This window comes from Haliotis asinina, chromosome 3, assembly GCF_037392515.1.
Source record: "Haliotis asinina isolate JCU_RB_2024 chromosome 3, JCU_Hal_asi_v2, whole genome shotgun sequence".
Taxonomy (NCBI): domain Eukaryota; kingdom Metazoa; phylum Mollusca; class Gastropoda; order Lepetellida; family Haliotidae; genus Haliotis; species Haliotis asinina.
The window spans coordinates 53,245,933-53,268,534 of NC_090282.1; the positions used below are offsets into that span (position 1 = coordinate 53,245,933).

General features: G+C 38.3%; 1 protein-coding gene across 1 annotated transcript in view; it reads left to right on the forward strand.

Annotated features, from left to right (window-relative positions):
• Positions 1 to 22,602, forward strand: part of LOC137278161 (probable ATP-dependent RNA helicase DDX49) — a 31,933-nt gene that overhangs the window by 7,450 nt on the left and 1,881 nt on the right. Inside the window, exons 5-11 of the mRNA XM_067810334.1 lie at positions 217 to 395; positions 1,018 to 1,158; positions 8,570 to 8,722; positions 13,143 to 13,240; positions 19,098 to 19,172; positions 20,215 to 20,303; positions 21,011 to 21,079. Coding sequence (XP_067666435.1) covers positions 217 to 395; positions 1,018 to 1,158; positions 8,570 to 8,722; positions 13,143 to 13,240; positions 19,098 to 19,172; positions 20,215 to 20,303; positions 21,011 to 21,079 — 804 coding nt within the window. The remainder of the gene's footprint in view (positions 1 to 216; positions 396 to 1,017; positions 1,159 to 8,569; positions 8,723 to 13,142; positions 13,241 to 19,097; positions 19,173 to 20,214; positions 20,304 to 21,010; positions 21,080 to 22,602) is intronic.

Sequence of the window (22,602 nt, forward strand, 5' to 3'; positions counted from 1 at the left end):
ATCGCTTGGTACTTTGGAGTAATCTATGTACAGCTCTGATGGTTTGTTTTGACGAAAAATGAAGCCTTTGCCCCAACATCTCTGAAAAGCTGGAGACAAAGGAGCAGCTCCTGATACTTTTTAATAATTCCTTGTGGCCACCTGTGGAGACTGTTTTAGTAAGATCAGTGAAATCAGTATGTGGAGTCTTTATTGTTATGGATATTTATCTTGCAGGTACTTGATGAAGCAGATCGTCTATTAGAAGACAATTTTGGCAGTCAGCTGGAAGTAATATTTAAGGTTTTACCCCAAAAGAGACAAACAGTACTGGTTAGTGCAACTATGACAGAGACTTTGAATCACCTGCAAGAGATTACCATGAACAAACCATTCTTCTGGCAACAAGAGGCAAGGTAAGTTATGTGTTAGTGTGCTTTCCAAGTTTGTCTGTCACAACTTCACACAGAGGCTTCACACCAATACTCATATCGCCATCAGGTCTGCTATCTGCCATCTGACATCATGTCTAGCTTTCCTGTACAGCAACTTTGCCAGTGGATTTTGTCAGTATTCACAGATAATGAAGTCTCTTAATGGTTTTGTGACAGATAAATAATCCATTCTGTTGACCAACAAGACCATTCATATGATGTTCCTCACCACACCAGTAGAAATTTAGTACTATACATTCAACATACATATGTGGATCAAAGTTGTTAAACTGCCAGAAGTGTAATCCTCTTGTGTGGAAACATCCGTTGGTGCAAAAAGCATACCAGTGCTCATCAAAATGAAGCGAGCTGGTAACTTGTATGATCTATCCTTTAAAGAAAGTGACTAGGATTGTTTTGCCAGGGTCACTGCACCTGATTCCAGTCTGATTGTTTCTGTACTTCCTTGATAGCATGGTTCAACTACCATGACCAGTGGCAGACATGACTTGCTTTGTAGTTTGACAAACAGTATGGTACTCGGAGCTGGTGTGTATCCTCAGTCATCATGCTATGTTTTTACTGAGGATACTTTGTTCTCCAGTGTGGCCACAGTGGAAGAGTTGACTCAGACATACGTGTTGATGGCAGCTGACATGAAGGATGCCTACCTAGTACACATAGTGCAGTCTTTCACTGAGGAACACCCACACAGCTCAATCATCATTTTCACCAGCACATGCAAGTAAGTATATCAACAAGGGAACAAAAATCACCTAGTTCAGTCCTTCACTTGGGAACACCCACACAGCTCAATCATCATTTTCACCAACGCATGCAAGTAAATATATCAACAAGGGAACAAAAATCACCTAGTTCTGTCCTTCATTGGGGAACACCCACACAGCTTAATCATCATTTTCACCAGCACATGCAAGTAAGTACATCAACATTGGAACAAACAGCACCTAGTTCCGTCCTTGCCTGGGGAACAACCACACAGCTCAATCATCATTCTCACCAGCAAATGCAAGTAAGTACATCGACATGGGAACAAACATTGCCTAGTTCCGTCCTTTGCTGGAGAACAACCACACAGCTCAATCATCATTTTCACCAGCAAATGCAAGTAAGTACATCGACAAGGGAACAAACATCACCTAGTTCCGTCCTTGACTTGGGAACAACCACACAGCTCAATCATCATTATTTTTCCTTATCCTGACTCATGCTTAATTGCTTACTCTCCTCTTCCTGGCGAAGGTAGTGGAACACCTGAAATCCCTTGAAGTTCCCTTCTAAAAGAAGCAGGCGTAAAATCACACTTGCCCAAGTATTACCTCCCTTTCCCCCCTACATGGTCAGCTGACCACCATGATACTTCACTCTCTCCCTATCGCCCGACGAGGGTGGCTGGAGGCACTTAGAGTCCCATACATGGCGATAAGTCTTTCATTCATATGGTTTTTCTAACAAAATTTGTGCTGTATGCGGTTTTTGGCTTGTATATATTTGATACTATTATACAATTTTGTAATTATTGTGTCTATTTCTAACACGTCAACTGAGACTTAGCCTCAGTTGATGAAATTGTATTTTCAGTGCAGATTACGGCTGTTGGCGGTTGACCCGCATCTACTTTGCCGTTGAGACAGGACCGTCTCAGACTAAGAAAATTAAGAAGTCAAAGTCATCAACTGCAAGATCATCGCAAATCATAACTCGCTGAGAAAGAAGTTATTCGGGGAGGAGATAGTCCCCTTACAAGAACGTCAATATTTTGACGTGTCTCCGTTAATGGAGTGAAGACACCATGCTTTAGACATCGGCAACTAGATCGACACTGATGGCATCTTCAACACCTCAGAACACATTTCATCTACAACAGATATCGCAGATGTCGACTGCATTCATGTACATCGTAGACAACTCTTGAAGCACAATCATCAATGCACACATCACATGCATTTGACGCATCTTCATGAAACAATTTACAACGCAGAGGATGAACCACATGGAACGAAGATTGGAAGAGGAAAGATGACTGCACTCGTCAACGATGTTGACTGTTGATCAGCGAGAGCATTCATCAAGACCAGCACTTACGTCGGGGAGCTCATCTGAAAAACGAGGTAGCAGCAGGAATCTGGAACAAAGTGGAACAGGCTCTTCACATCACATCAGTAGCATTTTACATAAACAAACAAGGGTCAACAAAATCACTATCTCTGCTACACCTACTGTTTCAACTGTTCAACTTAGTTTACAGTCTGAATCTCCAAGTAAAAGCATGTCACATACGAGGAGCGTGCAATGTCATGGCAGACGCCTTATCTCGTCCCCAACAGAATGGATGCTGCATCGGCAAGTGTTTCAGCTAATCAGTCAAACTTTCGGATCACCGCAAATTGACCTATTTGCAACGAGATTCAACAAACAGACAACAGCCTTTGTGTTGCCAGTACCAGATCCCTTAGCCTGGGCAACAGATGCTCTCAGCATTCCATGGGAAGGACTAAACGAGTTTCCCCCTCCAGTACTGTTACCAAAAGTCATCGAGAACATCAGACAAACAAAGAGGTTACAACTGATTTTGGTCGTGCCTTACTCACCAATGAGAGATTGGTTTCCAACACTCATAGAAGAGCTAGGACAACCAACACAACAATTACCAGAGTGGAAGAATCTTCTGATTCATCCCCACACGAAGCAAATGCACAGCCAACCATCAGTATTCCGTCTTCACATATGGACCGTATTAAGACTTGTTTGAAATGCAGAGGATATTCAGCAAGAACAGCGAAAGCAGTCACCTTAGCTTTACGGAAATCCACTCGCACACTTAATGACGACAAGTGGAAATGGTTTGAGACATACGCCAGGAAAAAGGGATTTTTGGCAAAAAAGGCAACTCAAATAGCAGATTATTTATGCTATTCACATCAGTCTAAAGGTCTGAAAGGTTCTGGAATATCTACATCCTTAGCTGCTCTCAGCTAAGTCATCACCATGGGAACAGGGACCAAACTGACTAAAGTACCAGAGCTCAATCAATCAATCAATCTTTATTCAGAACTGGAGGCCACAGGCCCATAGTACAGATATATAAAAACAGTTCAACAGCAGAGTGGATGTCTTTTAGAAATAGCATGATAAATAAACAGAGCAACATTTTCAATGAGTATCCGATTGGAAGTTGACAGTAGTTGGATAAATTTGTTTTGACAGTTGTATCGTAAAATAATTGGGTATATATTTGATTCTAATGTTTCTATAGTAATCACAAATTAATAGTACATGGTATTCGTCTTCAAAGATATTCAATTTACAGTATTTGCACACGGTGGATTTCTTATGGAATTTTCCTTTATAACAGCTTAAATCATAATAAACAGAACAGAACTGTGACATGGCTATTCTTACTTTCTTGAGATTAATACAGCGTACATATGGTTCACATATAAAATTTTCTTTAAACAAGGAGTAAGTGAATGTATAGGAACAGTTTTGGAGGTTTTCTATGCCACTCCTGTATAATTTGCTTCATTGTACAAGCAAATTTAAGAAATTGTTTTTGCTTCCAACTCCTGCCATATCCACACATGTCCAAGTCCAAATCTAAAGAGAATTGTTTTTATGTGTGAAGCCCAATTAAACCTATTTCGCTCGGCTCTTGCGTTTGAGTCTAGATTATGATTACACGATGCCATTTAGAAAGTGGTCAAATGCAACATATGTCATATTTGGGATTTCACTTTCTTAGTAAAGTACAAATTCTAGTACTTTTTTCTGTGGAAGTCGCGGTGGCTGAGCAGGCTAGGCGGCTGACTTTGTGTGCTGACGATTAGGTGCCTGACTCTGAGGGTGCGGGTTCGAATCCCGGATGGGACTCAACCGAAAAAAGTACTAGAATTTGTACTTTACTAAGAAAGTGAAATCCCAAATATGACATATGTTGAGTCTAGATTACATAACATTTTGTAAGCTTTAGTTTGAAAGCGTGAAGAGGGCATGGAGAGGAGCTTTAACCAGCAGCAATGCAGCGTTTAAGAGTATATACATGGACAGGATATCTACCAGTTTCTCCGAGTACAATGTTATTTGGTGTAGACATTCGCAAACCAAGAAATCGTTTACTTGCATAAAGTAATACACTTTCCAAGCAATCATGTTTGTGAAAACCCCACAATTCTGTCTACAGTCGAATATTTTAAAGTAGACATCCTATCTTTAAAATTACAAAGGCATTTTGTAATAGAGACTGAGACTTTCTTTGCCTTAATTGAAAATGTCTTTGGCTGAGAGGGACCAATTTAGAGTGCTGTTGAACGTTATGTCAAGATACTGGTGAGATGTAACAACTTCAAGCATAGTGGATTTATATGTCCATTTTTCTGATTTTGAAACCATGATTTTAGTTTTATCAAGATTGACATTTAGGGCCCACTTATTGCAGTAGGTTTCTAGAGCATTAATTTGCCTCTGTAGACTGATTACAGACTCTGAGAAGAATACCACATCATCAGCAAACATCAGAATAAATATTTCAGTAAGATCTGGAAATAACTGAACACCAGTAGAACATGAAAGGTTAATATCGTAGACTAGTTCTTTGATAAAAACGAAAATAGGAAAGGGCTTAGGACACAACACCTTGCCCAACATCAACAGGACAGTCAAATATGTCTGTAAAAATATTGTTGTTAGTGAGAACACAGGCTTTAACATTTTCATAAATACTTTTTAGGGTTTTATCCATTTTTGAAACTAGACCGTGTTTATTGAAGACACACCATAATTTGTGTCTCTGTACTGAGTCAAATGCTTAGGAAAAATCTACAAAACATACATACAGTTTTCCACCTTTCTTAGAAACATATTTACAAATTTATAGATTGAAGAACGAATATATTGTTTGTGGTGGTATAGCCTGCTCTGAAACCTTGTTCTTCATTGATCATACCCAGGCTGTCTGACCTAAGCGGTTATTTAGAATGTTTGTATAGACTTTACCGAAAATACTTAAAAGGGAAATGGCACGATAGTTTTCCGGATTGTTTTTATGACCTTTTTGATGTATTGGCACAATTATTGCTTTTGCTCATTTTATAGGGAATGATCCATTATCATACAATGTGTTGAAAATGATATCAAGGTAAGGCATGATGATATGACAAGAACACTTGAAGAACTCGCAGGTCGCGAGGTCTTCCCCAGTGGTTTGATGATATTTAAGTTTATTAATACTTGACTGGATTTCCTCTCGGCTAATTGATGCACTGAATATATGTCCTGTGCCTGGCTATCAGGTATGGAAATGCTATTACTATCTTCTAGGGTGTCAGAGGAAGTCACACTGGAGTCCCAATCAAAGAGATTTCTAAAGAAATCATGCCATGAATTAAGCGTAATGGTATTTTCAGCTTTATGTGGACATAAGATGTACTTTAGTTTTTGCCAAAATAATGAGTCCGACAACTCACTCATATTTTTGTTTTCAAACTTGCGTTTTGCATCTCTATACGAAGTTTTGTAGACATTTCTTGATGAGATGTATAAATTCCGGGATGGTGTGTCTTTATGCTTTCTAAATGTATTAAGGTAGTGACACCATTGATGTTTAAGTGCCAAACATGTATTATTAAACCAATCTGGGTTTGGTTTGGACAATTGCCTTACAACAACACAGATTTAGAGCTCCAGCGTGGGACCTAGATATTGTACTCCAACATCTCACAGGTGATGTATATGAACCACTTGATCGAAGTTCAAATGAAATGTTGACTCAAAAGGCGCTATTTTTACTTGCCTTGGCTACAGCGGCAAGAATATCAGAAATTCATGCTCTAGACTTCAGTCGAATGAGTCTGGACACAAGTCACCAGGAAAAAGCTCATTTAGCCTCTACACTAGTGGTACATGGTAATTGCTCACTATCTACTATTATGGAAGGGTGTTTTTGGAAGTCGAATACGGTATTCGCCAACCATTATCTGCGAGACATAGCCACGGAGGACGTCACTGACATTTATCAGTTTGGACCACATGTCGTTGCTCAGCAAATAACAGTTCCCCGACGACGCTGACTTAACTCACCCGATTTATCACATGACTTATGGAAGTCAGACGTTCTGTGGAGCATTTTGGTGGAAAGTCTATGCGCAAGTCTTGAACAGACTAGCATAAGTGATTATGACCTTGCATTCATTATGAAGATAATTGAACATGAAGATTGTTATATATATACAGTTTCAATTGTTATATCGTGATATTTAGTTGCATCAGACACTAACATGACACTAGCTATATTAGTGTCAACACGTACCAGTCAACAAAACCTTTTTATCCCCCCTGGCATGTAATGTGCGTCTGTCCGTCCCTCCGTCCCCTGTCCATCCGTAATCATTTTATTTCCGAAGCCTAACTCCGAAACCGTTCAATATTTTTAGACCAAACTTTAAAGATATAGTAATCTCAGCCTATGGTTGTGCCTTTTGCTATTTACAGATTTTTGGCATTTATATTTTTTTTGTTTTTCCATGGAACATTTTGGTGTTATTCTTATGGTGGGGTGGGCTTCATTTCCGGAGCAGAACTAAAAAAACGTTCAATATTTTTCTGCAAAACTTGGTACATACATCAATCAGAACCTAAAGTGGTGCATTTTAGTAGGTACAGGTTTTTGTGATTTATTATGTTCTCAGTTTCCATGGAAACGTTTTGGACTTTGTCTCAAAATGGAGGGATGTGCTTCGTTTCTGGAGCAGAACTTAAAAACCATCCGATATTTTTCTGCAGAACTTGGTACATACATCAATCAGAACCTAAAGTGGTGCATTTTAGTAGGTACAGGTTTTTGTGATTTATTATGTTCTCAGTTTCCATGGAAGCGTTTTGGACTTTGTCTCAAAATGGAGGGATGTGCTTCGTTTCTGGAGCAGAACTTAAAAACCATCCAAAATTTTTCTGCAGAACTTGGTAGATATATCAATCAGAACCTAAAGTGGTGCCTTTTGGTACTTACAGATTTTTGTGATGTATTATTTTCTCGGTTTCCATGGAAATGATTCGGACTTAGTCTCAGAAGTGAGAGGTGTGTTTCGTTTCCGGAGCAGAACTCAAAAACTTCTTAATATCTGTCAGTGTTACTGGGTAGATATGTGTGGCAGACCCCAAAGTGGTGCTTTTTGCTATTTACAGGTTTTTATGATGTATTATTTTCTCTTTTCCATGAACACTTTGCTGACTTCGTTTCTGGAGCACAACTCATTTCATATCTTTCAAAAGATCTTGGCAGATATATGAGACAGATCTTGAAATGGTGACTTTTTCTGATTACAGATATATGGCATTTATATTTTTCATGAATTCCATGGAAACAATTCTGACTTGGTCTAAAAACACAATAAGTAACTGTCTCACGATTTGTCCTCTCAAATATGTGGGGGCCGGGGGGATATGTCATCTTCTGATGACTCTTGTTTTGACTGGATGTGATTCCCCCCAAAAACCTACTACGAATATGAGAAGAATAAGACTGAATTATTGCGTTACAAGTTCCCGTTAGGGGGTGATATTATTGGACGTAATTTACAACTGACAGCAGAATCCAGCGTGGCCTGATCCACCGCTGTTTCCATCAGATTCTGTAAGCAATTAAGCATGAGGCAGGATAAGGAAAAATATGTAATTTTCTGAATAAAATTGATATTTTATACTTATCCTGACTCATGGCGAAAGCCCTGCCAGTTGCCCCTCACAGACACACTGAATTCTCGCATTCTCGTGTCGGGCAATTAAAGGAGAGAGTGAAGTATCGTGGTGGTCAGCTGACCATGTGGCAGGAAAAGAGAGGTAATACTCGGGTGAGTGTGATTTTACGTCAGCTTCTTTTAGAAGGGAACTTCAAGGGATTTCAGGTGTTCCACTACCTTCGCCAGGAAGAGGAGAGTAAGCAATTAAGCATGAGTCAGGATAAGTATAAAATATCAATTTTATTCAGAAAATTACATTTCACCAGCATATGCGAAAAAGTACATCAAGGGAACAAACAACATCATAATGCATCTCACATCATTCAGCATGAATCTGCTTTAAGTCATGGCAACAAGAATCCATAAATAAGTTTTTTACTGAAAACTGGGCTATTTTTGCAGGTACACTCAGATCTTGGGTATGATATTTGGAGATGTGGGCTTTGAAGTCGCTGTCTTGCACTCCATGATTCCTCAACGCCAGAGACTGTCGGCTCTCAACAAATTCAAGTCAAATGAAGTGAAAATTCTTCTTGCAACAGATGTTGCCAGCAGGTTAAAATTTGTCACATTTGTGATTAGGGAGAGGTGTGTGTTAGTTGTTTACTACATCTACATAGACACTTGAGAACATGTGAAAGCAGTGTTAAAAATATTAGCATGCAGTGTATACAATTAGCAACTCTGAAGTGAAACTTTTGTTGACTGGTTTTCTCACAGCCATGTGTGGGGTAACATTTGTGAATCTATCAATCTTTAATGTTACTGAGAAGGCCATAAATTGCCAGTACATGAACACCAGTGAGAATATGTCTAAATATTTCTGACAAACAGCACTCTCTGTTTGAATACTAGAATAGTTAACAGAGGTAGAAATAACAACCAGGTATATATTGTTATTGTCTGTGAAATTTTAAATAGGTCACTCAGGCATAAAATAATTATTTTATTATGTCTACAGTCCCAACAATGCCATAGTCAAATGCTCAGCATACAGTGTCAGTTTAGCTGTACCACAACAATTGTAGAGAAACAGAGGGTAACATTTATTTAGAACTCTTGAATTTGGCATCAGTAGTACCTCTGGCAGAGTTCCTCCTCCATTTAAGGGAAGTGCAGTTATTGTTAGGAAACCCATTGAAGAATATGTGAACATCAGTATGTCCTGGGACAGATAGATAACTGATCCTCACTCCTTGAGCTGATCCATTAGAACAAAAGCCCCTTCATGATTCAGGTTAGTGTGGTGCAGTGGAACTTATCTTCCTGTTGTTTCACAACACTGACTGTTTGAAGTCTACTCAGAGCTTGTGCTAATGTGTTTTTTCTTGTGGTACATATTAATGTTTTATTTTTCCTTATCCTGACTCATGCTTAATTGCTTACTCTCCTCTTCCTGGCAAAGGTAGTGGAACACCTGAAATCCCTTGAAGTTCCCTTCTAAAAGAAGCGGGCTTAAAATTCACACTCACCTATGTATTACCTCCCTTACCACGCACATGGTCAGCTGACCACCATGATACTTCACTCTCTCCCTATTGCCTGACCAGGGCGGCTTTAGGCACCTTGGGTCCCGTATATGGCGATATGTTTTTCATTCTTTTGGTTTTTTTTCTAACTAAATTTGTGTTGTATGCGGTTTTTGACTTGTATATGTTTATTGTTATTATATAAATTTGTGATTTTTGTGCCTTTTTCTAGCACATATTTCATCAAGAGAGACTTAGTCTCAGTTGATGAAATCGTGTTTTCAGTGCAGATTACGGCTGTCGGCAGTTGACCCGCATGTACTTTGCCCGATGTGTAAACCTTTATGTTCTGCTCATACTTGTTGTGTATTTTGCATTAAATTGTTTCAAGCAGAATTCTTATTATATTTACGGTCTGTTCACAGACGTGCTAGAGACAAGCAACGTCGGCTCACATTAGCCATGTCTAATCCAGTGAAATAAAATTGAGTAACTCTTTAATTATTGATGCTGAGATTCATTCCCAGTGCCATGTTTTATTCATTCCATTTAACCGGAAGCTGGCAGGCGAAGAACGATCTGAATACCACGAGTGGTGCTTAAAGTGTTAAATAAAACATATAAAATGTTAAATAAAACATATTTCACGTGAGTAAATATTAAATATGGGGTTAGAAATCTGAGAGCACAACCTAGTGAGGAAATGGGAGTGTACCTTTGATGGTAGCGATATTTTATTTTGACATGAAAAATATTTCTTGAAACGAAGTGAGGGAAGTGCGTTGCCAACCTTTTCTCGCTTCACTCGCATATAAGAAGACTGGTCATATTTTCTACGTTGCGCAACCTCATTTGCGTTACAGTTTGCCTGTGGGACAAACAACATTACAACTACCAGATTGGGAACGTCTTCTCGTCCATCCACACACAAAACAGGCACACAGCAACCCATCTGCATTCCGACTTCATGTGTGGAATGTATCAAAATCTGTTTAAAACACAGAGGATCCTTGACGAGAGAAGTGAAAGCAGTTACCTCAGCCTTATGGAAATCCACTTGCACCCTTTGTGATGATAAATGGAAGCGGTTTGAGATATACGCCAAGAAGAAAGGCTTTACGGCGATGAATGCAACATATCCTCAGATTGCAGAATATTTATATCACCTATGACATTCCAGAGGTATGATTGGGTCTACATTATTTACATGCTTGGCAGCTCAACTCAGTTGTCACCATGGAAATGGGGACCAAGCTGACTTACTTGCCTTGCCTCCTTCTAGTTGGAAGATCAACAACGTAGATTTAGAGCTCCAGCATGGGATCTAAACATCATACTCCAATATTTCACAAGTGATGCTACGACGTGCTTGATTGGACCGAATTTGAACTGCAAACTCAGAAGATGCTGTTTTTACTTACTTTGGCTATAGCTGCAACGAATGTCACAAGCACTACATGGGAATTGCTCGCTATCAATTATAATGGAGGGCTACTTTTGGAAGTCAAACACAAGTGTTTGCCAACCACTACCTACGAGACATAGCCACAGAGGACGTCACTGGCATTCGTAAGTTTGTGCCTCTTGTCATTGCTCAGCAACTAACAGTTCCCCGAAAGGCGCTGAGTCCACCCACCTGTTTTATCACGTGACTTGTGGAAGCCAGATGCTCTGCGGAGTATAATGGTGGAAAGTCCATGCACATGTCTTAAACAGACTAGCATGAGTGATTATGACCCTGTACTCGTAATGAAGATACTTGTACATGAAGAGGGGTCGCAACTAGTTTCGATTGCTATATCTTGACATTTAGTTGCATCGGAAACTAGCAGGATGCTAGTTACTTTTGATGTCATCATGTACCAGTCAACGAAGTCGTCTACAGAAGACAAGTTCGACTGGATGTGATTCCCCCAGAATCTACAATGAATATTAGAAAGGACAGGACTGAATTATCGCAGTTATGTTCCCGTTCCCGTTCCCAGTTCCGGTTAGTGGGGGAAATTATTGGATGTAATTTTTGAACAGCCAGCAGTATCCAGCGTGGTCTGACCCACCGCCGTTTTGTTGGATTCTGTAAGCAATTAAGCATGAGTCAGGATTAGAAAAATATGTAATTTTCTGAATAAAATTGATATTTTATACTTATCTTGGTTCATTACGAAAGCCCTCCCAACCGCCCCTCACAGACATGCTGAATTCTAGTATTCTCGTGTCAGGCAATTATAGGAGAGAGTGAAGTATCATGGGGGTCAGCTGACCATGTGCGTGGCAAGGGAGGTAATAAATGGGTGAGTGTGAATTTTATGTGTGCTTCTTTTATAAAGGAACTTCAAGGGATTTCAGGTGTTCACTACCTTTGCTAGGAAGAGGAGAGTAAGCAATTAAGCATGAGTCAGGATAAGTATAAAATATCAATTTTATTCAGAAAATTACATGCTGGTAATTCTGTAGTTTTTCTGAACCCTGAAAATACTCACTGTATATCATCACAAGTTAAATCATTATCTTAGTGATATCATCTGTAAATCTACACTTTATTTCACTTTTCAAAAGCTTAATCCTGCTCTACATTTACAAATTGTTATGTTATTTTCAGGAATGTAGCTAAAGATGAAATATCTGTATTGTGCAACCTTGCAACTTCCAAATGGTCTGCTGGGGCAATATATTTTCAACTTGATATTTTGATGTGTGAAGGTGTTTAAAATCTTTCTATTCACAACATTCACACTCATTCCTGAGTGTAGTAAAATTTCATCTCAACAACCTGAGTGTTTGCTTGAAGTGTGTTCAGTCTGAACTTGTATACTCTTGCTGAAGTGTGAATTATCTTCATAATCCTGACTCATCATAGCATGTGCTTCATCATTCTTACTTCTTCATATACTCAATCAACTTGTGCTTGTATTTCCATATCCAAAAGGAAATAATGAAACTAGTGATGAAGTGAAACTGAAGGAAAGGTCATTAAACTTGATATTTATATAACTTTGTTATTCAGGGAGCTGGAAGCATGGGACTGAGAGTTTGTATAGTTTTCATGCAACAGTTCGGTATTGTAATGTCATGGAACTGGAGGTGCTCATTTGAGGAAAGTCTGAAGCATAGAACTAAGTTGAACTCCACACTGGTAGTCACTGATATCACAGATGAAAGTGGACAGATATTGTGAGCTGGCACCTCATTAGTCCAAATGATTCACTCGCTTGTCATACCAAAGGCCCAGGTTTGATTCTCTACATGGGTACAACATGTGACGCCCATTTCTGGTGTCCCCCCATCATGAAGTTAGGCCTAGAGTTGCTGTTGTTTTGGCATGCAAACATCCATTTCTCCTTACATAGATTTCAGTGTTTGTGTAGAAAACACTTGAATATGAATGCTGGGATACACCTGTGTTTAGTGTTTTGTTGGCATATCATTTCATTATTCCGATGAGAACCATTGCCATTAAGTTCCAGTCTTGTCTTTCATCTCATCTTTTAATTTATGTTTACTTGCAGAGGTCTGGACATCCCAACAGTTGATCTTGTCATTAATCACAATGTGCCAAACAGACCTAAAGATTATGTCCATCGAGTGGGGCGCACAGCGAGGGCAGGTACGTTTTGCAGCTGAAATTGCTTATGTCACCTTGAAACAAGTTTCAAAGTGAGTGTTGCACATTGTCATTTGCTGGCCAGTACGAGATAAAATCTTATCAACAAACACCTGTGTACTGACCAAAATAATTACATTTTGATTTGTTATGTAAAAAAATTTAGGATCTCCATTTAGTTATTGTAATTATCAAAATATTATGTGCTGCTGTCCAGGATTCCAACACATGATCAAACCCCTGCTCAGCAAGTTGCAGGCAACTGGGTCAGCTGTGCCTCCAACTGCCAGAAAAGAAGTCATCTGTGTTCTACAAAAATTTAAAAAATCATGTATTCTATTTTAAACATGGAGTCATGCTGTCCCTCTTTAAACATGTCATAATCTGGCACTTCTAATTTGCTGGCGAAATAACATGTGGCAACCTGGACATGATATCTGAACCAAGGGAGTCCAAGTCACCAAGATAAAGTCAGTATGGCTAAAAAGCGGACTGATGAATTGCAGTGTAACTCTAAAACTAAAAAGCATAACATACCCAATGAAACGCTGATCATAATCGAAACATCATACCAACTCGGTAAGGTTTTTGCAGAATTTTTGTCCTAATAATGAAAAGGTCGTTTAACAAACTATCATTAAAATATTGACACAGTCTACTGTTTATTACGAGGGAGGAGTGCAGAGAGAGGCACAGTCAGGTGTTTGAGAAGCATGTGCACAAGTGCCAAGAAAGTTAATGAATAACCTGTACTGTGCTCTCTCCATGCTTTCTCGCACACCTGGCTGTCCCTTTCTCTGCACTCATCCCTTGTTACAAAAAGTGAAATGTGTCAATATCTTAATGATAGTTTGTTCAGCAACTTTTTATTTTAGGGAAAAATATTCTGCAAAATCCCCACAGAGTTGGTGTGATGTTTTGATTATGATCAACATAGTATGATATGTTTATAGAGTGAGCTAGACTGCAATTCATCGGCCTGCTTTTGAGCCAAACAGACTATAGGATTACTTACACGCTGGTTACCGACAGTTTACAGTACCAGAAAATGTTTATACTTAGATGACAACCAAAACAGAGGAGTTACGAGTTTTGAGTTTTTGTTTTCTTTGAATTATTCACAGTGACGACTGTTGTTAGATTGTGAAATAGGCAGAGAGTTGCACGTCCTTGGTGACATGACGCGCTGGTAACGAGCAGAGAGATCGTTTCTGGAAAGTTTGAATTCTGAGAGGTTCCAACAGTCAAAAGGCAATTAATGAGTGTTGTGAGTGTATTATCTACCACTTTCTTGTGACGTCAGTTCACTGGAGTGTGACCAGGCTTTGTCCTCAAACAGTGCACCATACGCCTGTGAAAAGTGATTGACAGGAGGTCACTCTCTACCCGTGCGTGTTATTACACACATTCTTATGTGTTCTAACAACATTGAAAGTAACCCTTGGCCCTCTACTCTTGATCAAGTTAAAGATGCAAGTCTACAAGGGTTACGAGACGTCAAATCTGATCTGACTTCAAATTAGTGCAGAGAAAACTGAAATACCGAGTCTGAACACCAGATACAGCCAACTTGAGAAATCAGTTAGTGATATGCGTGCGGACATGATCACTCTTACTCATAAGCAGGACGTTATGTACAGCGATATTGATGCGGTTTCTGAAAAGGTAGAGTCTATTTTTGATCATCTATCAAACATTGATGATGAAGTGGACAAACTTGAGGCCTACAGTCTGCGGAACAACGTCATTATATATGGCATACCAGAGGGTGAAAATGAGAGATCCATAGAGTGTAAGGGAACATCTCTGAATGTTTTAAATGAAAATGTCACATGCAAAACATGGCAGTCATAAGACGTCATCAGGGCTCCATTGTCTTGGCACTAAATGCCATCACTCTGACAGGCCACGCCCAATGATTGTGAAACTGCAGGCATCTGACGACAAGGTTCGAGTCCTGAAGGCAAGAGTGGTCCTGAAAGAAAATGGGTATGGAATTGCGAGTGACCTAACAACACGCCAACGTAAGCAACTACAAACGCTGCTGAAGGGAGAAGGCCAGTTCGGATTTTTTAAGGGTAGCAAACTTGTGTCAGTGCCTCAAACAGGTAGTGTTCCAGCAGCCTCGCATCAGCGTGATCCTTCACGTAGCACTGGTACAAGGATCCCAACACGGAGTGAGAACCGAAACAATCGTACTGCTCAGGGTGCATGTGCCTAGCAGTGTGGCCAAAGCCCGAGACAATCTCCACAGGGATCCTTCTCGTCTAACACCGCACATGGTCATGACGGTGCATTGTGTCAAAGCAATACAGTCAAACATTTCACTTTCCTGTGCTGGAATGTAAATAGTTTAAAAAATAAATTCATAGATCCAGACTTCACGGACTATCTCAGGAAATTCAAAATTGTATGCCTAGTAGAGACATTTGGTGAGAATTTAGATACAAACTGGTTAGATGGATACGACATATTCTATTGCCCCGCTGTTAAACTGTCCAAATTTGGTCGTCTATGCCTGTGCATTCATGAGTCAATCAAGAAATTATGTATGTTGTCAAAATTGCATATTGATAATGCTCTTTGTGTAAATTTATCAAAAGAAATATTCTCCATCGATAAAGATATAAAATTGATGCGCACTTAAATACCCCCCATGGGCTCACAATACTATGACAGTTGTGATTCAAGTTGCAGTATTGATCAACTTGAACAGCTACTAGTTGATAATGTAATAGAGTTCAGTAACTCACATCTGATGTGGAGATATGAACGCTAGAACTGGTCAACTCAATAATCCACCTGTACATCCTAGTGATGACTTGCATAACATTAGTTCATTTTGTGACGATGATGACACTGCAGTTGAGAATCATAAATCTCAAGATAGTATGGTAAAGTAGATGTGGTCGCATATTGCTAGATATGTGCTACGCCTTCCATTTATTCATAGTTAATGGTAGAGTTAATGGGGACCTAAATGGTGAGAATACATACTGTAGTGAGAAAGGCTGTAGTGTAAATGACTACTTTATTTGCTCCCCACACTTATTTCAATATTTTCGACACTTTAATATAGGTGAACACTATGATTCAGATCATTTTCCACTTGAGTTATCGTGCAGTTTCCCCCAAATGACCCATACATGAAATGCATCTTATAACAAACCAGCTAATACAGAGCAGATATTTTGGAATGAATAAAATCATTATGTACTACTTTTCTAAATACTCTACATCAGAAATTGGGCCAACTTGGTGAAAACTTGCTGATTAAACTTGAGGCTGATATTGACAGTGCTTATTAATGATCTCGTTGATATGATAATGAAATCTGCTGAATGCATGAAAAAGGCGTACAAAGACAATCCTACATATAAACTGTTTAGCAAGGAATGTGAATTGGCTAAGAAAAATGCACGTAGAGCCTTAAGAAAGTTTCGATGTCAGCGCACTGATAGTCACAGACGAACTTACTGTAAAGAGTGAAATAGGTATAAGACATATTACAGGAACTTTAAGCATGAACTCAAATGTAATAAACTAATTAGACAAAATACTTCTATGCATTGCCAGTCTAAATTCTGGAATGAAATTCGACAAATCAAAACTAAACGTTCTCAACAAAATTCAGTTTCCAAAACTGAGTGGTTCATCCATTTCAGGAATGTTCTCTCGAATGATGCAGAGCTTGATCAGTCTGACTCCGACCAAGAAATTTTAGATGAGTTTAATGGGCGCTATGATGAAGTAGATTAATTTGTACTAGATTTGCCTATATCGGATGAAATCACAAATGCTATTTCACAACTAAAATGTGGAAAAACAGCTGGTCCTGATAGTATCATTATTGAAATGCTTAAGTGTTCTGTTACAGAAATTCTTCCATTTGTCAATAAATGCTTTAACAGTTTGTTCGCAAAAGGAGTATTTCCCCGCAGTTGGTCGTCTTCTATTATTGTCCCAATTCATAAGAAAGGTGACTTTAACAATCCCGATAATTATAGGGGAATATCTCTTATGAGTATTCTCGGAAAAGTCTTCATGTCTATACTAAATAGCCAACTGTCTAAATGGGCAAACATGAGGGACAAGATTCTGGAGACTCAAGCTGGGTTTCGTAAGCAATACTCCACAACAGATCATATTTTCACTTTGTGTGCAATGATTCAGAAATGCTTATCCCGTCGAAAACACAAAAGCTATGTAACTTTCGTCGATTTTAAGAAAGCTTTCGATTCTTTAGATTGACAGAAACTATGGTATTGCTTACGTAATGCTGGGGTTAGGTGGGAAAATGGTTAGCATGTTAAAAGCAATGTATTCAAATGTAAAATCCTGTGTGCAATGTGGCTCTGCTGTAACAGATTATTTGACTGTCCATTGGGACTATGGCAAGGATGCAATGTAAGTCCGATTTTGTTCTCGTTTTTCATTAACGAAGTTTACTATGATGTTATGCAAAATGGCAAACATGGTGTGCAGTTGTTTCCAGATATGAAAGAACTGTTTACGCTTCTATTTGCAGATGATTTTATCTTGATATCCGAAACTATTACTGGTTTACAAAATCAACTAAATATTCTTGAAAATTATTCTGCAAACAGGAAACTATCTGTTAATTTAGACAAAACTAACATAGTCATCTTTAGATGGGATGGTGCTGTAGCATCCAAGGAGAAATGTTTTTTCCATGGAAAACCTGTTGCTATTGTCAATGAATATACATATCTGGGAATAATCTTTTCACATATGATGAATTTAAAATGTTGTGTCCATGACTTGTGTTTGACGCGCAAAGAAAGCTACGATTTCAATTTTATCTATTTCCCAGGAATGTGGAATATTTACTCCAAATATATTTTTCAAATTATTTGATGTCCAGGTACAACCCATTTTATTATTTGGATCGGAAGTGTGGGGGATTTCAACGCTATGATTACTTGATTACACCTTATGGCCTACAAAAAATCTCTAGGTGTTGGGCCTGCCACTCCAAATTGTATGGTTTACGGTGAATTGGGGAGATACCCCATGTATATTAATTCACAAATACGATGACTTAAATACTGGTTTAAAATTCTGATAATGCCTGAAAGTCGTCTACCAAAAATATCGTATAATATGATTGTTCATGTAGATAATATGGGTAAAACATCTTGGGCATCACATATAAGAAATCTTCTGTTTTCTCATGGGAATGGATAAGCCAGGGTGTTGGGGATGTCTTTGTCTTTGAAAGAATTTTGTGCTCGAGCGGTAAATATGTTTTACAAGGAGTGGCATTTCACTCTAGAAAGTAGCTCTCGATTTGAATGATATAGAACATTTAAAAAACTCTTATACAACCTGAAATGAATTTATCTAAACTAACTTTTAACTGTAGTAGAAACATATTTGCCAAATACAGGACAGGCTTGTTGGACCTAATGGTAAATAGAGGTAGAAAACTGTCTATCCCAAAATCTGAAAGAATTTCTCCTTTATGCAATTCCTCAGTTGAAGATGAAGCACATTTTACACTTGATTGTCCGTTTTATGAAGGTTTACGTTACAACAATATCACAGAATATTATCTATCGAAAACATCATTGACAGCCTTTACTAGTATATTAACAACTAATAATGAATCCACCCTTCGTAACCTAGCTATGTTAAGTATGCATTTTTTCGTTGTAGTGAGCACCTACAATTTGCCATGTCCTAATGTATATACCTGCAACATGTATAATAATGCTGTATGCAGCTCTCTTGTATAAGGGCCGGTGGCCTAGAATACAATAAACGATTGTCTTGTCTTGTCTTGGCAGTGTATCGTATATTCACAGTTCCTATAAAAGTTCTTCCTGTTACTCTGCAGGTCGAGGTGGCGTGTCGCTTACATTGGTCACTCAGTTTGATGTGAAGCTGGTACATGCTATAGAAGCCTACATCAGTAAGTTTTGAATCTTACATGGACATGAAGCATAGTTATTATAGTGGTCAGTACTTTGTACCAGTAGAACTGAAAAGAGAGTTTGCAGGCACCTTGAAGCTCATATCGTTTGAGAGCTTACATTATGAATCTTTGACGTTGCCCATCTGCAATCAGTAAAACTCTACATTTCTTCTAATTGTCACTTAAAACATTCAACATATTTCGAGTTACTGAAGGAGTGAAGGATTGTTATACCCCGAACCTTTTGAAGTTGAATTGCTGACACCATTTTTTTAACTACAGTCATTTACAAATTTTTACTTAGAAAAGTTTTTCAAATTTGCAACTCAACATTTTGGTGAAAACGAGAGATGCAGTTTCATGTAGAGTAATTTTCAGAGAATTACTAGAAATCACATCTCTTGAACATCAATATATAAATACAATCATTTAATGGTTTGTTTTCAGATTTGGCTAATGACTTTTTTGTGTATAGGAAAGGTGCAGAGCAAAGTTTGATACAGATATTATATTTTTGCAAAAAATTATCATTATTAATTGTTGTTCTGATGTAGGAATCACAGTCAGTGGTATTAGTGAATCAACCTCACATTGTTTGGCTTGGTTTTACTTCTTTTATCAAAGGATACGATTTGATGCTTCTACTCGTTTGGGATGAGATGTGATCAAATTATAATGTAGAAAGAGTCTACTGCGTATGTGATCCTTGACTTGTGACATTGATTTCTTGACGATGTTTATTTCCTCTGGCTATGGTATGTATCTCACACCACGCTGTATGCATGCCACCTTGTAGACTTAATATCAGAGAGATAATATGTTGTTTAACACAGCATATGCACCTGTAAGAACTATCTGTACTGAGAGTTTTCTGCAAATGAAAAGTGAGGGGTGAGGGTGAGGGATATTCAATCTCGCCAACGTCTGGGCTGTATATACTGAAGGATGCTGTTGAAACAATTTAAGAATGTCAACAGTCAGTAGATTAATGTATGCTGCTGAAGCAGCAGATACTAATGTCACTTTCAACACAACACAGATGCAAAGCTGACAGAGTACAAGACAAATGAAAAGGCTGTGATAGACATTCTCAGTGAGGTGGCTGTAACAAGACGAGAAGCAGAAATAGTAAGTCACCTTTACTTGAAGTAATTTGTTTTAAATAACAGTCAGGGAGATGTGTATTTTAGCTGTTTTGTGAAGTCCTGTGATTTTAAAAGAGTTGTAACAAGGTTGGGTTTTCATTTGTGTGTGTCAAACGTGGGAAGTTTAAATTACCGGAATGGAAGGTTACTTTCACCCTTTGAGTGAGTTCATATGCCTAATATCCCTGATGGCTCAAGTTGTGTTTATCCACATAGGTTGTATAACAGTGTGGTTGTTAGTTTCAAGAAGGTATCTGATCATGTTTCTAACCATAGTTAGCACAAGTTTGAAGTGAGGTAAGTTTGCACAAAGGTATCCACTGAAGTAAGAGAATACATCTTGATGTTAGCTAAAGATTCATTAGTAACACAACAAACGATAGATTTGCCAATGAAAAGGACCCTCATGATGAATTTGACTGAATATTTGTATTCAGACAAATTATGTGCATCAGTTTATTTGAGGTCTTCAGAATGATAAATGAAATTCTTCCAAATTTGGTAGAATGGTGGTATGTATAGTATGTAACAGTTGTCTCTTATCACATCATATTGATTGATATTGTCAAAGATCATCCACAACTGCTGAAATTAGTTTTGGATCCAGTCATAGTATTCCTTACATCTTTTAAAGGATTTAAACAAATTTAGTTTCTGCTTCGTTGGTTTTATACTGTGCATTATGTACAGAAACTGGATGAACAGGACTTCGGGGAAAAGAAGGCTATAATCAAGAGGAAACATCTTCAGGAATCAAAGGTAAGTCAGCCAGCCACAATGTTCATCAGTCTAACAAGTGTGTGCATCTTGTACAGATTCACAATACTTTCAGATGTCAGTGACGCCTTTTACAAGTTGTCATTAATTTGTGGTCACATTATCTTTGAGATGATGTGAAAATAGGATTCAAACCTCAACTATCATCATATTTGTGGGAAGTTTCAGGTCAGTTTGGTCGTATGGTTTCTAAAGAGATGATGTTTACAGCAAGAGGAAATACATGTTGATGTATTTAGGAGCATGGCCAAAATCAACATTGGCTCACTCATCTGTACATGCATTATGTCATGAGTTTATTATTACAACTTCAGAAATAACTAAAACATACCAATAAATTCTTTACACTTAAATAAGTTTTGAAACAACATGCATTTCCTAAACCAGACATTCCTACAATGAAAAAGGTATTATTTGGTTGTAATGTATATTCCTCCAGTGATATGTGTTTCATTGCAACCTATGTTCCTTGTGTACTGCTTAGATTCAACCAAGCTGTATCTTGAAAAACAATGTGTCAATCTGTCCATCCAAAAACATATTTATTCAACATATAACAAAATAGAGACGGACAGTCCAGTGATCGACAACATGATTATTGATCTGCGCATTTGGGAACCAATATGTCAACCAAGTCAGTGAGTCTGACCATCTGATTTTGTTAGTCGCCACTTACGACAAGCAAAGTTGCCTTTTCTGTCACGTATGACATATTTTAACTGTATTCCCCACCAATAACTTAATAATCATAGGTTTATATTGTTTTCAGATTTGAATAAAATGGCTACTTTGTTCAATTGTCCAAAGTTAGATCTTTTAATTTTCTCAAAAATAATTGTTATTAATATATTCTTTAAGCAGTCAAGTAATTAATCCTGAATTTGAATAATATTCTATTTATGTCACAACCTGTGACCCTTCAAGATTACATATTAAAGTATCAAATCTATCAGACTCTATTAGTCTCTGAAAATATATGCTGACCTGCAATGAACAGGCTCAAGGGTGTTTTTCAGATCATTGTTTGAAGCATAAGTGAGTAGAACTAATGATGCCCTGAATATTTGAAATGAACGTTCAAGATTTGATGAGGAACAGTTCTTTGAGTTCAGATCCACTTTGTGTGAAATATAGCCGTATATGTGTGTCCGTATATAGAGAGCTCAGTAGCCAGTCTTAAACATGCCACGACTGAATCTGCATTAATGTGCACAAGCTTTGGGACTCCTTGAAGCTGGTATTTCACAGAATATTGTTGCTAGGTGCCTTAATGTCAACCAGTCCACCATTAGCTGTCTTGTCAGTCATTACAAGATGACAGGAAGCATTCCCGCCCATGGCCCTGTACTTCAGCCCTGTCACCTCCAAGTCCAACGTCAGTTTACACAGGAGTATACGCAACAACAACCACTTTTCTTCCATAGGCTTGTCTTTTCAGCTGAGTCATGGTATTGTGTGTAATTTTTGGATGGAATGACAGTGTGTTTACAGATGTCATGGTGGAA